This window comes from Loxodonta africana, chromosome 18 (assembly GCF_030014295.1).
Source record: "Loxodonta africana isolate mLoxAfr1 chromosome 18, mLoxAfr1.hap2, whole genome shotgun sequence".
Taxonomy (NCBI): domain Eukaryota; kingdom Metazoa; phylum Chordata; class Mammalia; order Proboscidea; family Elephantidae; genus Loxodonta; species Loxodonta africana.
In genome coordinates this window covers 65,405,446-65,422,588 of record NC_087359.1, presented here as the reverse complement: position 1 = coordinate 65,422,588, position 17,143 = coordinate 65,405,446, and the positions used below count along the sequence as shown (strand labels likewise).

Genomic DNA, 17,143 nt, shown 5'->3' with positions numbered 1-17,143 from the left:
TAGGACTGTCCTGGGCAAACTGGTATATACGGTCATCTTGAATTCACCTTACATAAATGTAAATCTATATGCTTAAGAAGCAATAAGAGGTGGAGCCAAGATGGCAGACTAGTCAGATGCACTAAGCCATCCCGCTTCATCAAAGACCTGAAAAACCAAGTAAAACAGATGCAGACATCAATCCTAGAACTCTGAACCTTAAATGAAGGGATAAATATTAGATTGGAAGTTACTGAGTAGAAGAAACTGACAGAAAATGGGGAAGGAATAGAGATATGGAGCGGCGGTTCCTGACCAAACAGCATGATTCGCATTCCATGTTGGAATAAAGCCAAAAACCTTGCACACAGAAAGACACCTCCATGGAATTCTCAATAGCAGATAGAGGTATGGCATGGACATACCCAGGAATAAGTAAGACCATGTTTGCTGGCTGCGGCTCAAGGAGAAGCCCAGACTCTTTCACCCGGTAACCACAGAAACAAGCTCCTACAACATCTACCCCTCTGGTGAAGAGTGGCTATAACCACCCCATCTCATAGCCACCCCGACTGCTGGGAACCAGAGTACAAACCCACCCTACTGCCTTCCTCAGTCTAGCCTTGTTACCCTTGCTTTTGATGCCCTTCAACCTCTTTCCTTCCCCCACTGTCCATGGCCCCAACAGGCCCCTGCCCAGGCCCTAAGCCCCTTCCTGCCAGCTCGAGACCCCTGCTACAGCCTGCAGCGGCACCCAGGGATACCAGCCTGGACCCGAGGGCACTACCTGCCAGCGCAGACCCCTCCTACCACCCACTGCAGCTCCAAGGGAACCTTCCCTGAACCCTAGACCCTTTCCCACTGGCTCAGGACCCCCTGCAGACCCAAGCATCCCACTCCAGCCCCTGGCCTGGTTCATGCTGCAGACAAATGACCCATCTCTGCTTCCCTATTCCTGCTGGACCTGTCCTGCTGCACTGTAGATTAGCAACTGGCCCGGCATACCAGAACAAGGTGGTGAGAATTATCATGCCCACAGAGGAGTGAGCAACAAAGCACACCCAGCCCAACCACCCAGACAAAACCAAACAAAACAAAAAAGCAGGATGAATCAAACAAACCTACAATCAATAAATAAAGAAACTAGTACCTGAATGTCTCAGATGTAGCAGCCAATATCAAAACATATTTTAAAAAAGGACAAGTTGGCTCCATAAGGGACCAAAATAAAGCACCAGTTAAACTTTAAGCAGAAGAAAAGGCACTGGAACTACCTGATAGGCAATTCAAAAGTCTAATATTCAGGGATCTCCAAGAGATTAGGAAAGAAATCAAGGACAATGCAGACAAATTCATGGAAAACAAAGACAAACTAAGCATAAAAAAAAATTGCCCAAATCAAGGAAAACACAGACAAAGCAATAGTAGAATTCGGGAAAATAATACAGCAACAAAATATCAACATAAGTAAAAAAAATTAGAAATCATAGAAAAACAGCAAATAGAAATCCAAAAGATAAACAAGAAAATTTCAGAAATGGACAACACAAAAAAAGGCTTTAGGACCCAATTTGAAACAATGGAAGATAGAACCAGTGAAATTGAAGACAAATCCATGGATGCCACTTTGTTAGAGGAAAATTCAGAGAAAAGAATGAAGAAGAATGAAGAAAACCTAAGAACACGGACAAAAACTGACACTTTATCGGAGTTCCAGAACAAGGGGAGAAAATGGGAAACACAGAAAGGGTCATTGAAGATTTGCTGATAGAAAACTTCCCTAATATCATGAAAGATGAAAAGCTGACCATCCAAGAAGCTCAACGAACCCATATAGGATAAACCCCTAAAAGAAAGTCACCAAGAGATATCATAATCACACTCGCCAAGACCAAAGACAAAGAAAGAATCCTGAAAGCAGCTTGAGAAAAGCGAAAAGTCACATATGAAGGGGAAAAAATGAGACTAAGCTCTGATTACTCTGCAGAAACCATGCAGGCAAGAAGGCAATGGGAGGATATGTATAAAATCTTGAAAGAAGAAATGTGCCAACTAAGAATTATTCTCTGGTTCAGATACGATGGTGAAGTTGACATTTCCAGATAAACAGAGATTAAGGGAATTTGTAAAAACCAAACCAAACTTAAAAGAATTATTAAAGGAAGTCCTTCAGTTAGAGAGTCAACAACATCAGGCAACAACCTGAATCTAGGACACAGATCAGTGTCATACAAATTCCAACCTGCATAATGAACTCTCAAGAATAAAACAAAACTAAAAGATTCCAAATGGGCAATTAAAGATGTCAATCTTAAATGACGACAATGTCAGAACAATAAAAGGGGGAACATAAAGTGTAGATATAGAACTTTCAAATGGAGAGAAAGTGTCTTAGCCCAGGTTCTCTAGAGAAGCAAAGCAAATAGACAGAGAGAGATGGAGAGAGAGAGGGGGGGGGGAGAGAGAGAGTTATATTAAGGAAAAGGCTCATGAGGTTGTAAAGGCTGGAATGTCCAAGTCTGTGGGTCAGGCTGGGGGCTTGTCCTGATTCATGTAGCCACAGGGGCTGGCAAACCAAAGACTGGCAAGTCAGGTAGCAGGGTTCTAGCTCACAGACTGAGAAGACTGATGAATCCCAAGATCAGCAGGCAGGATGGCAGGTAAGCTGCTAGCTCAAGTCCCAAGATCCAGAGGTCAGATGAACAAAAGCAGCTGCAGGATCCAGTATGAGTAAAAGCCCACGAGCCTTTCCAGAATGTCCACCTATATTGGATACAGGCCACAATCCCAAGGAAACTCCTTTCAACTGGTTGACCACTCACAGCAGATTCCATCATGGAGGTGATCACATTATACCATGTCTCATCATGGAGGTGATGAGATCATTATACAACTGCCAAAATACATCATAACTGCCAAACAACCGAGAATGATGGCCCAGCCACGTTGACACAAAACCTTTATTGTCAATATCAAACAATAAAAGACTGGATCAAACTTAGGAAGATAAGGGTAAATTTCAAGGTAACCACAAAAAAGTCAACAAATGTACTCATCAAAATAAGGAAGAAAAACCTAAAGTCTCAGTAAACACAAAATCTACAATAATGAAAATAAATTTCACAAAGAAAAGGAACTCAGCACAGGAGAGTAAGAGGAACAAAGAAAACGGCAGTACCACAGAAAAAGGCACTACAAAATCACAGCAGTAAACTCACACCTATTGATAATCACACCAAATGTAAAAGGCTTAAATGTACCTGTGAAGAAACATTGTGACAGCAAGGATAAAAAATAAAAAGACCCATCAATATGCTGTCTATAAGAAACATTCCTTAGACACAAAGACATAAACATATTAAAAATCAAAGATTGGAAAAACATGTATCAAGCAAACGTTAACCAAAAAAGAGCAGGAATAGCAATACTAATCTCAGATAAAAAGGACTTTAAAGCAAAATCCACCATAAAAGACAAGGAAGGACATTATACAGTGATTAAAGGAATGGACCATTGTGATGACACAACCATAATAAATATCTATGGATCCAATGACAGTGCTCCTAAACACATAAAACAAACTCTAACAGCATTGAAAAGAAACTGACAGTTCCACAATAATAGTAGGAGACTTCAACACACCACTCTCGGTAAAGGACAGGACATCTAGAAAGAAACTCAGCAAAGATTCAGAAGATCTTAAGACCACAATCAACCAACGTGACCACAGAGACATATATAGAACACTCCATCCAACAGCAGCTAAATAAACATTCTTTTCCAATGCACATGGAACATTCTCCAGAATAGACCACATCTTAGGCTTCAAAGCAACCTTCAAAAAATCCCAAACATTGAGATAATACAAAGCATCTTCTCTGATCAAAAAACAATAAGAGAGTGATAGAGACAGAGAGAAAGAAAGAAAAAGAGAGTATGGAAATGAACTATGAGTATTTCATACGCTGTACGAGAGATTAGTGTTTAGAGATACACATTTTTTTCTTTATATCACAGACCTCTAAATACAATGCATAAATTTCATCTGGGGCTCAATGAAAAAAGTATTAGCTGTGTGAAGCACGAAAGAAACACTGGCTGTCTGACTTACTGATAAACAATATGTCATCCTATAATGGGTCAGTTTGCTAAAGTCTTTTCAAGGTAATCTTGAATATATGAAGTTTTTACCTAGCATGCTGGTTTTAGAACCTCAACCACACCAGTCTATAACTCCAGTCTATTACAACCTGGCTGGTTGCTTCAAGACACGGGCCCAGTCTTTTGCTCTCCAAGCATTCTCCTTCTCTTTCACACACTTCTTCCCACAGGGTATAAAAAGTCTACGTATATGCAGGATAAATAAACCATTAAACACATTTTAGTGTGAGTTGGCTGTGGGTTCCTAGCATAAATGGGGTTAGAGTTGGGAAAGCTTGTTAAGACATAAGAGAGGGAGGAATGGGGACATGCTCAGCCTAAGAGAAGTTGTGGCATTGTACAAACTGTTCCCTTGTCTATATTGAGGCTAGAGTCTGTTAAAGCTGACTTAACAAATGTGTGTGTGACTCATTCTCCACTTTATTCCTGTGACTGTGGTGGTTGTGGTGGTGATGTAACACCTGTCCTTCGAGTGGCAATAACAACCATTCCAATGAGGCAGTACAGTGCTCTCTTCAAAGTGTCCACCTGCAGACAAGTGTAGAATCAGTACTTTCCTAATGTTTATATGTAACCCTTTTTGTGATCACGTAATGGTATCTTTTAAAAAAATTTCTTGTTGTTGTTGAGAATATACACAGCGGAACATATACCAATTTAACAATTTCGACATGTACAATTCAATGGCATTGATTACGTTCTTCCAGTTGTGCAACCATTCTCACTCTCCTTGTCTGTGTTGTTTATTCTCTGTTAACATAAACTCACTGGCCCCTCAGTTTCCTATCTAATCTTTCCAGTTGCTGTTGTCAATTTGGTCCTATATATAGTAGATAGATCTTAAAAGATCACAATGCCCAAGACAGACATTCTTTACTAGTTAAGCGAAACTATTGTTTGTTACCTTTTCTTCATTTGGCATTTGCTTGGATGCTGTAAACCTTTGACTGGTTTCCGTAGTTGACTCCACCAATTTCTGCTTGGTTTTGGCTGATTTTTTTGTGGGGAAAAGGGGGCATGCAGCTGCTTATGTTGCCTTCTTGCTCTAACTCTTCTTACGTATTTTTCAAATAATCTTTATTTAAATACAATTTATATACAATAAAGTGAACCCCTTTTAAGTGCACAGTTCAATGAGTTTTGACAAATGTAAACACCCATGTAACTGTAACCACAATCCAAGTGTAGAATGTTTCCATCATCCTACAGTTCTCTTGTGACCATTTGCAATCAATACTTCATCCTTTAAATGATAAAAATCAGAGCAGAAATAAATGAAATAGACAACAGAAAAATAATAGTCAACAAAACCAAAAGTTGGTTCTTTGAAAGGATCAACAAACTACTGGCCAAACTGACAAAAGAAAAACAGTAGAGGATGCAAATAACCCAAATTAAAAATGAAATGGGGCACATTACAACAGACCCAACTGAAATGAAAAGAATCACAACAGAGTATTATGAAAAACTATATTCCAACAAATTTGAAAACCTAGAGGAAATGGACAAATTTCTAGAAACACATTACCTACCCAAACTAACACAAAATGATGTTGAAAATCTGAAGAGATCCATGACAAGATATTGAAAAGGTAATAAAAACCTCCCAACAACAACAACAACGAAAAAAGCCCTGGCCCACATGGCTTCACTGGAGAATTCTACCAAACATTCAGAGAAGTGCTTACACCATTACTACTGAAACTATTTCAGAACATAGGGAAGGAATACTTCTGAATTCATTCTATGAAGCCAACATAACCCGGATACCAAAATCACACAAAGACACCACTTGCACACACAAAACAACCAATATCTGTCATGAATATAGATGCAAAAGTTCTCAACAAAATTCTAGCCAGTAGAATTCAGCATCATATCAAAAAAATAATACACCACGACCAAGTAGGATTCATATCAGGTATACAAGGATGGTTCAACATTAGAAAATCAATCAACATAATCCACCACATACATAAAAGAAAATAATCAAATGATCATCTCAATCAACACAGAAAAGACATTTGACAAAGTCCAACACCCATTCCTGATGAAAACTCTCAATAGAATAGGCACAGAAGGGGAATTCCTCAACATAATAAAGGGCATCTATACAAAACGAACAGCCCACATCATTCTTAATAGAGAGAGGCTGAAAACATTCCCCTTAAGAACAGGACCAGGACAAGGATGCCGTTTATCACTGCTCCTATTTCACATTGTGGTGGGAGTCCTAGCTAGAGCAATAAGGCAAGAAAAAGAAAGAAAGAAATAAAACTGTTTCTACTAGCAGATGATATGATACTATACATAGAAAACCCAAAGGACTCCATGAGAAAACGACTGGAACTAATAGAAAGATTCAGCAGAGAAGCAGGATACAATATAAACATACAAAAATCAGTTGGATTCGTATACACCAATAAAGAGAATGATGAAAAGGAAACCAGGAAAACAATACCATTTAAAAAAATAAAATACTTGCAAACAAATCTAACCAGTGGTGTAAAAGACCTATACAAAGAAAACTACAAAACACTACTGCAAGAAACCAAAAGAGATCTACATAAATGGAAAACATATCATGCTGATGGATAGGTCGACTCTACATTGTGAAAATGACAATTTGCCCCAAAGCAATCTACAAATACAATGCAATCCTAATCCAAATACCAACAACATTATTTGAAGAGATGAAAAACTAATCTTTAACCGTATATGGAAAGGGAAAAGGCCCCGGATAAGTAAAGCACTATTGAAGAAGAAGAATAAAGTAGGAGGATTTGCACTACCTGACCTTAGAACCTACTATACAACTACAGTAGTCGAAACAGCCTGGTACTGGTACAAGGACAGATACATTGACCGATGGAAAAGAGCTGTGAGCCCAGATGTAAGTCCACCCACCTACAGTCACCTGATCTTCAACAAGGGCCCAAAGTCCATCAAATGGGGAAAAGACAATCTTTTTAACAAATGGTGCTGGCAAAACAGGATGTCCACGTGCAAAAAATGAAACAGGACCCATACCTGACACCATATACAAAAACTAATTCAAAATGGATCAAGGATTTAAATATAAATATAAATAAAAAACTAACAATACACAAACTCCAGAAGGTAAGCTAGATAACTGGGATCTTCTAAAAATAAAACACTTATAGTCATCAAAAGACTTCACCAAGAAAGTAAAAAGAGAGCCTACAGACTGGGAAAAAATTTTTAACTTTGGCAAACCTACAAAGGTCTAATCTCTAAAATGCACAGGAAAATCCAACACCTCTACAACAAAAAGACAAATAATTCAGTTAAAAAGTGGACAAAGGAAATGAACAGACACTTCACCAGAGAAGACATTCAAGTGGCTAACAGACATGAGGAAAATGTTTGAGGTCACCAGCCATCAGAGAAATGAAAATCAAAGCCAAAATGAGATACCATCTCACCCTGGCATTACTGGCACAAATTAAAAAAACAGAAAATAACAAATGTTGGAGAGGCTGCAAGGAGACTAGAACTCTTATGCACTGATGCTGGGAATGTAAAATGGTAAAACCATTTTGGAAAATGATACGGTGCTTCCTTAATAGACATACCATATTATCCAGCAATCCCACTCCTAGGAATATATCCTAGAGGAATAAGAGCAGTCACGTGAATAGATACATGCACACCCGTGTTCACTGCAGCATTGTTTACAATAGCAAAAAGATGGAAACAACTTAGATCCCCGTGGACAGATGAATGGATAAACAAACTTCGATACATACATACAAAAGAGTATTACACAACGATAAAGAACAATGATGAATCTGCGAAGCATCTCACAACATGGGTGAATCTGGAGGGCATTATGCTGAGTGAAATAAGTCAATCACAAAAGGACAAATATCGTATGAGACCACTACTATATAAACTTATGAAAAGGTTTACACACAAAAAGAAACAATCTTTGATAGTTACGAGGGAGGGGAGGGGTGGGGATGGAAAAACACTAAACAGACAATAGATAAATGGTAACATTGGTGAAGGGTAAGACAGTACACAACACTGGGGAACCCAGCACTACTTGTACAAGGCAAGGCCATGGAAGCTCCATAGACACATCTAAACTCCCTGAGGGACTTAATTACTGAGCTGAGGGCTATGGGGACTGTGGTCTCCGGGAATATCTAGCTAAACTGAACTAAAAGAAAAGGAAAGAAAACAAAACTTCATCATTTGCCCCAGGCAGCCACTGATTTGATTTTATCCCTACAGATTAAATGGCCTCTTTCTGAATTTCATATACATAGGAATTTATGGCATCTAATTTTTTGTGTCTTTTGTGCTCTTTTGCTTCGCATAATGTTTTCGAAATTCATCCATGTAGTTGTAAGTATTGGTAATTCATTCCTTTTAATTTTTGAATGGCTATTAAAAATAATGTCACGATGAGCTTTTAATTTTTTTGTGTATGTTTTTTTCTTGTATATGTGCATATTTTTGTATTGAATATATACCCAGAAGTAAATTTATTGGCTCATAGGGAATGCCTATATTCTAATATAGTAGATATTACCAAAGAGATTTTTAAAACTCAGTAAAATACATACCCGCAGGCAGTGTATGAGAGTTCTCGTTTCTTCCCATCTTTACCGACACTTAATAGTGACAGTGTTTTGATTTTAGCCATTCTGGTGGGTGTTTAGTGGTATCTCATTTCTCTGAACTTCCCTAAAGATTAATGAGTTTGAGTATCTTTTCATATGTTTACTGGCCATTTATATATATCCTTCTTAGTAAAATGTCTGCTCATTCCTCTTGTTCATTTTCTGTTAAATTGTTGATCTTTTTCTTAGTGATTTACAGGAGTTCTTGAACTATTTTGAATACCCTAGATCTTTATTTTGGGTTACTCTTTATGTTACATTTTGAGAATATCTTCTTGCACTTTGTGACTTGCCTTTTCACTCTTAAAGGTGTCTTTTATGATAGAAGTTTTAAATTTTAAAGTAGTCTTTTTTTTTTTTTTTTTACCAATCCTTCTCTTTACAGTTAGTGGTTTTTATTATTTTTTGGTTAAATCTTTCCTTACCCCAAGGTTCTGACAATATTGTTCTATGCTGTCTTCTAGAGGAGTTCTAAACCCAGTCCAACCTAGATGGTGCAAATAGTTAATGTGGCTGGCTGTTAACCAAAAAACTGGAGTTTCGAGTCCACCCAGAGGTGACTTGCAAGAAAGGCCTAGTGATCTACTTCTAAAAATCAGTCATTTAAAACTCTATGCAGCACAGTTCTACTCTGACACACATGGGTATCTTCTAGAAATTTTATTGTCCTTTTTGATTGTGCAAATTTATCACATATAGATCTATAATGCCTGCAAATGGTTTTTGTATTTGACATGAAGAAGGCACAACCCAAATATTTGGAAAGTAAACAAGAAACTTCTAAATAACTCATGGGTCAAATTGGAAATCACTAGAGAAATTAGAAAACATTTTGAATTACATGGAAGTGGAAAGATGGCATATTAAAATTAGTGCTATGCAGCTAAGCAGTACTTAAAGGGAAATATATGGCATTAAACACTTATATTACAAAAGAATAAAAGTCTCAAATCAATGATCTAAGCTTACAACTTGAGGACATAGAGAAAGAAGTGTAAATTAAATTAAACCCGAATCAAGCAGAAGGAAGGAAATAACAAAGGTAAGAACAAAAATAAATGAAATTGAGAGCAGAAAATCATTGAAATCAAAAGCTGGTTATTTGAAATACTATATGAAATTGATAACCCTTTTGTCAAATGATCAAGGGGGGCAAAAAAAGAAATTATACAAAATAAAAATATCAGGAAAGAAAGAAAGGATACCACTACAGATTCCTGCGGATATTAAAATGATAATAATGGAATATTATGGAAAATTCTATGCCCATTAATTTTATAGCTTAGATAAGTGGCTAAATTTGTTGAAAGACACAACCTGCCAAAGCTTACTCACAAAGAAGCAGATATCCTGAAGAGTTCTGTCTATTAAAGAAATTGAATTTGTAGTGAAAACACTTGTGACAAAGAAAACTCCAGGTTTTACTAGCTAATTATATCAAACACTTATGGAAGTAATTATGGTAATTCTCTACAAAATCTTCAAGAACATAACCAGTTTCTGTCAATTCAATTCCGACTCATTTTGACCCTATAGGACAGAGTAGAACTGTCCCATAGGGTTTCCAAGGAGCAGCTGGTGGATTTGAACAGCTGACCTTTTGGTTAGCTTCCAAACACTGAACCCCTGCACACCAGGGCCCCACAGAAGAGGAGAAAATTGTTCTCAACTCATTTTACGAGGTGAGCATTGCCCTTGTACGAAGATGTTACAGATTAATATCCCTCATGAACACAGACACGAAAGGCTTTTAATTATAGATTTAATTTCTTTAATAGATGTAAAGCCACTAAACATTTCTAATAGTCTCATACCGGTTTGGGATAAGTTGTGTTACCGAAAGAATTTTTCTATTTCATTAGCAAAGTACAGTTGATCTTCATTATTCACCGATTGCCTGTTTGTGAATTCAGCTACTTGTTAAAATTCGTTTGTAACTCCAAAATCAACACTAACTGTGCTTTCAGGACTATTTGCAGACATGCACAGAGTGACGAAAAATTCAAGTCACCTGAGGCCGAACAAGATGATACTTCCTTATTTCAGCTGTCATAACGTAAACAAGTGTTGTTTTGCAATCTCTTTAGTGCTACAAGGGCAGTTGGGTTGTAGTGAGAGATTCGCCTACCCTGGGAATCTTTCCAAAACATTTATCTTTTCACAGTGGTACTCTACTTAAAGACCGATGATGACTTTTTTTGCCCACAGGATAAAGTTTAAACTCCAGCATTACTAAGATATCAGGATATTCATAGTCTGGTCTCTGCTTACGTTTACGGTTTCTTCAACCATTTTCCTTCACCCCAGGACTACTGTCCATTCCCTAAACAGGCAATGATCTAGTTTCCATACATGAGTTTTTCTCCATACCTACTTTTCCTGGAAGTATAGTCAGTTGTGATCAGTGGGTGCCATCAGTCATTGTTCCAGGATTCTTAGACAAATTGTCCTAGAGACATCCTGTAATTACTTTGTCTTTAATGAGTTCCTCCAGGATCTATACTGCTCTGGGATCCAGGGCCCCTAGGGTCCAGGGAAATTTAGAACAGGAGATGCAAGAACAGATGGTGTAGACAGACACAGGCTCCACACACCTGTAGTGAATAAAGGAGAGCAGAATCTCAGGCCAGGGTCCTGGAGTCACCCTCAGACACACTGGGTGAGTTGGGCAGGAGGGTGAATGAGCTGATCCCTTAGTGTCCTTCCAATCTGAGAATCTTGATGTCCCAGGTTGTATGCTATTGGGTTGCCATGAGTCGGAATCGACTCAATGGCAAAGGGTTGTATACTGCAGGATAGTTTTTTGGGTAGTATAGCCCTTCTCTCTACCACCTTTCTGCCTCCCAAGACTTCCTCACATTCTAGAAATATTTTTTTATTAATGTTCACCAGTTACAACCTCTTTGTTAATGATAACATTCATAAATATTACTTACTATGCAATGTGTTCTCCCAAAATTATATCATTTCAGCATAATGATAGCTCTGTTAGGTAGGCATTTAATACAAGAGATCTGAAGCCTTTTCTGTATGTTCACATTACTCAGGGAGCTTCAGAAACTTTGCCCTGGCTTCCTTCTCAGAGATTCTGAATACATTTATCTGAAGGGGCTCACCTATCTGTATTTTTTTTTTAAAGCATTGTATGTCAAGGTGTGGTCCATGGACCAGCAGCATTGGCATCACCTGGGTGCTTATTGAAAACGTATGACCTATAGGCTCAGAATCAATATCTTAACAGAGTCACCAGGGTATTTGCATGAACATTAAATTTTTAGAAGCACTACCCTGAATGATTCTTATGTGCAGCCCAGGTTGAGAACTAACTGATTTAATATGTGTAGGAAATGAGAAGCTCATATACCTCCTCACTGGCAGCGCCTGGAAGTGATATCTCCCTTGTCTGTGATCCTTAATCATGTTCTTGACACTAGAGATGGAGGCCACTCATTTACCAGGGAAGCAAAATTCTGAGAAAACAAGTGTATGATTTCCCTAGGTGTTTCTTCCCACTCTAGTGTCAGCACATAATAGCCAATATGAAAACTGTTAATGCCACTGGATTAAATAGTATCAGCAGGGTGAAAAGCCCAGCAGTTGGACTCACCATTGTCTTTTCAGTGAGGAGTTTCCCATATCCCTTAATGCTCTTTCTTGCTTTGTCAGTTTTGAGGCACACTGAGGTCTGGTTATCTGGGAAAGAACTCAAGTGAGGGCTTCAGAGTAGAAATTATCTTTGTTCTTTCTGCTTCTCCCATAATGTCTAAAATTCCCCATCAGACTACTAATCACAATAATAAAAATAACATCATGTAGATTTAAACATAAGGGTGTTTAGACCGAGTTATTTGCATTAGTGAATAGCAGTTTTTCTGAGGTTCTCTGATATTTTTCATGGGTATTAAATTACATCCATGAAGTCTGCAGTACAGTGTGAAAATTTAGTGCTAAATGGTTAAAGCTAATAAGTACTTGTCCTGGAAGAATTTAGTAGAAGTAGTTATTCTGACTTAATGAGAATGTCTGATGCCTTTAAATTTGGAGTAATGCATGTCATAACTGAATGACAGCCAATGAACGCATATGAAACACTGGCTACATGCCAGGCGTTATGTCAGGTGCTGATGCTACAGCAGTCAAGAAAGCAGACATGGCCTTTCCTGCATGGAGTTTACAATGTGGTAGAGAAAAAGCTAAAGTTATTTCAAGTGTATAGAGTACTCTTGGGACAAGTACAGGATGCTGTGGAAGCACAGCGGTGTGTCCTGACTTAGTCCGGGAGACAGAGAATGTTTAGTTGAGTAAGCGACATGTGATATTATACTTGAAGACTAAGTAGGGTGAAGGTAAGTGAAGAGGGAGCAAAGGGAAGAAGGTGCGAGGCAGGAGGAACAGCAAATAAGAAAGGCTGAAGGCAAGAAATGATGACTCTGAATTCCCACATTGCTGAAGAGTGGAGTGCAAGTGTCACTTTGTGGCCAGATGAGGCTGTTAAAGTAGGCAAGGGTCAGGTCCTGAAGCACATTTTTTGCCCTTGAAAGGAACTTTGCCTTAATCTTAAGAGCAATGAGAAGGCACTAAGGAGCTTAAGCAGGAGAGACAGATGACCAGGTTCTCATTTTAGAATGCTGCAGGGTGAATGACGGGATTGAAGAAGAGTAAGCCTGGGAGCTGGGAGATGTTCCTGCAAGAATTGTCCAGATAGGATACGACGTTAGCCTGGGCTAGAGGAGTAGTGGTTGGGATGAAGAATGGATGAATTAGAAAGAGAATTACGTGGCAGAATCTGTGGGCTTGATAGATTGGTTGTTGATGATGAGAGAAAGAAATTAATGGAAGAACACTCTTAAATTTCTGACTTGATCACTTGGATACCTTTTACTGAGACACGAGACATTTGAGGCAGTGCAGGTTGGGAGGCATGCAGGTTTGGAGGCATGCAGGTTTGGATCATGAATTTAGTTTGGGATCTGTTGGGTTTAAGATGTCTGTGATATAACCAAGGGAAAATAAGCAACTGAGTATACAGTTCCGAGATTACATGGAAATGTACACCATAGGAGCAGATGAGATTTTCATGGGGTATATGTATAAGAGAACCTTGTTTAGGAAATAACACTGGGAACAACATATGCAAGGTACTGACAGAGCAGAGTGCAGTTCGGCTGCCAACCAGAAGGTCGGTAGTTCAAATTCACTTGCTCTTTCTTGGAAACCCTATGGGGCAGTTCTACTTTGTCCTATAGGGTTGCTATGAGTCTGAATTGACTTGACAGCAATGGATATGGCACAGAGCAGAAGCCAATTACAGTCACTGAGAATGAATGAAGGGCCAGGCAAGTAGCAGAAAAAACAGACCATTGGTTATGTCACAAACTAAGAGGTGTGAGTCTTCTGGAAGGAGGGCATAATGTTATATGTTATAGAAAAGTAAAAAAAAGTCATTTTTGATCATTGAGATTCTAATTATAGAAATTGACACTGTTATGATGAGGGAAAAATAAAGTATCATTACAGAGCATCTAACAGACCACGTATCACAGAAATATGTTTATTCCTCTGGTCAGGTTTTTAATGAACACTATTATTTCTTCCTAGTGATGTAAGGAACAGAGAATGTCAGGAAAGAATCAAACCGCCATCTTTGAGTTCATCCTCCTGGGCCTGCCTATTGAACCAGAGCAGCGAATCCTGTTCTATGGCCTGTTCCTGGCCATGTACGTTACCACCGTCCTGGGCAACCTCGTCATCATAGTCCTCATTCGACTGGACTCCCACCTCCGCACACCCATGTACTTGTTTCTCAGCAACTTGTCCTTCTCTGACCTCTGCTTCTCCTCGGTCACAATGCCCAAATTGCTGCAGAACATGCAGAGCCAAGTCTCATCCATCCCCTACACAGGCTGCCTGGCCCAGATATACTTCTTCCTGTTTTTTGGTGACCTGGAGAGCTTCCTCCTTGTGGCCATGGCCTATGACCGCTATGTGGCCATCTGCTTCCCCTTGCACTACACCACCATCATGAGCCCCCAGCTCTGTTTCTCCCTGGTGGCACTGTCCTGGGTGCTGACCACGTTCCATGCCATGCTGCACACCCTGCTTATGGCCAGGTTGTGTTTTTGTGCAGACAACTTGATCCCCCATTTTTTCTGTGATATGTCTGCTCTGCTGAAGCTGGCCTGCTCTGACACTCAAGTTAATGAGTTGGTGATATTTATCATAGGAGGACTCGTTGTTGTCATCCCATTCTTACTCATCATCATGTCCTATGTACGAATCATCTCCTCCATCCTCAAGATCCCTTCTGCCAGGGGTATCTGTAAGGCTTTTTCCACGTGTGGCTCCCACCTCTCTGTGGTGTCTCTTTTCTTTGGAACAATTATTGGTCTCTACTTATGCCCATCTGCTGATCATTCTACTATTAAGGAAACTGTCATGGCTATGATGTACACTGTGGTGACCCCCATGCTGAACCCCTTCATTTACAGCCTGAGGAACAGGGATATGAAGGGAGCCCTGGGGAGAGTCTTTTGTAAAAGAAAAATTCTCTCCTCTCTATGATTTGGAATTTTTACATTAATTTTTTTTTTTTTTAGTAGGTATGTTGGTATTGAATTAGGGCACTATTTCAGACTTCTTTTTACCTCACCACGGAAATGTCTTTTGTAACCAAATAGTACACAATTCTCCACTAGGTGAAAGAGAAGAAGTAGAGCTGTGTAGTTGAACTAGGGAAGGGTTTGGGGTCTTGGTGACTTGCTGGCTATACCTCCCTCTTTGTGTTCCTACTAGGGAAAATATAATTTAAGAACTACCATTTTATAGGATCTTTATGCTCTCTGTTGTTATACCACTGATGTATCACAGGAGTTAATTTTTTTAAACCAAAATGTGTTTTGATTGTGTTATCATTTTAAATAATACTCCACACTACTCTTGGTCAATACTGAATAAAATCCAAACATCTTAGTCTCCCATCCTCCATCTGCTCGATCAGACTTCTTATCGTTGAATAAAATATCTTCTACTTATGTACTCCTGCTCAATTTTCCCCATCATCTTATCTCTTAACAATTTTTCCCTGATTTATTTTCATTTCACCATTACCTTTTCTATCCCCTAGGCTTTTTTTTTAACTACAGTAGTGTGTTTTTCATTTAAGTGAGCATTAGTTAATTCTCTGGGGCCTTAAACTTTATTCCCCACCAGAAAAGAAGGAAGCTAGAATCTACCAGATTCTAGCTAGAATCTTCTGTTTTCCATTTTGGACTTTACAAAAAATTTTTACATCTGTGTTCTTATTCTGCCCTCATGAAAATTGTAGGGAAGGAGAGACAATATTATCACTACTTGACAAATATGGAATTTGATAACTTACCAAGTCACAGAGTGAGTCCATTGGTGAGCCTATCTAAGGTTCCAGACTTTCTGATTCTGCTCTTCTCCTTTTCCCCCACCTCAGAAAGAAGGGGGAAGCCATTATTTTTTAAACTCTTAGCTTCGCCTATGGCATGGACTAGGTTTCCAACCTGAGTGCATTTTATTTCCTTATAGTCCCTTCTAAGCGATGATATCCAAACTCATCATTTTAATTCTCTCACTTATTCTGCTGACCTCCAGATCTTTGCCTTCAGCTCAGACCTTTATCCATAGATCCCAATTGTTATTCTCATTAGCCCAGTGGTCATTTCCACTTGATATTCTATGAGCACTTCAATCTCAACATGCACAAAATTGAACTGCGTATATCCACCCCAAACCTGCTCTTTATCCTGTATACCATATCTTGATTTGTGATGCCACCTTCTACTTAGTTACCCAAGCAACTACTTCTGTATAAGTACATATATGTTGAGAAGTAGATTATAGTTCATACAGTTTGTAATTATGCTTTTCATTTAATATTGTATTTCCAGAAATACATGTTGTAGTCAAGGTAATACTATATATTATAACAGATAAGCCCTGAAATCTCTGAGGCATAATACAACAGAAGTATCAGTGACAAGATAAAAGATTAATATTCAATTTAAATTACTTTCTCCTATACCAGCAAAATCCAACTAAAAAGGCAATGAAATTGATCCTATTCTCTATAGAAATGAAAATATGTGGAAGAAATATAGGAAGAAAAAATTACTGAAGGATATAAAAGATACCACAGTAAGTGGATAACCAAAATGACCCCGGAAACGGTGCCTCAATGTGTTTTTAAGAGCTTGTCTTTGTCATCTAGTACTACTGTAACAGAAATACCACAAGTGGGTGGCTTTAACCAAGAGTTTATTCTCTCACAGTCAAGCAGCCTACAAGTCCAAATCCAGGGTACTGGCTCCAGGGGAAGGCTTTCT

General features: G+C 38.7%; 1 protein-coding gene across 1 annotated transcript; it reads left to right on the top strand.

Moving 5' to 3' along the window:
• The first annotated feature begins 12,639 nt into the window (after positions 1-12,639).
• Positions 12,640-15,984, top strand: LOC100672260 (olfactory receptor-like protein DTMT). The gene has a single exon (XM_064271570.1). The coding sequence runs from the start codon at positions 14,409-14,411 to the stop codon at positions 15,351-15,353; it is 945 nt and encodes a 314-aa protein (XP_064127640.1). The 5' UTR covers positions 12,640-14,408; the 3' UTR covers positions 15,354-15,984.
• The last annotated feature ends 1,159 nt before the right edge of the window (positions 15,985-17,143 follow it).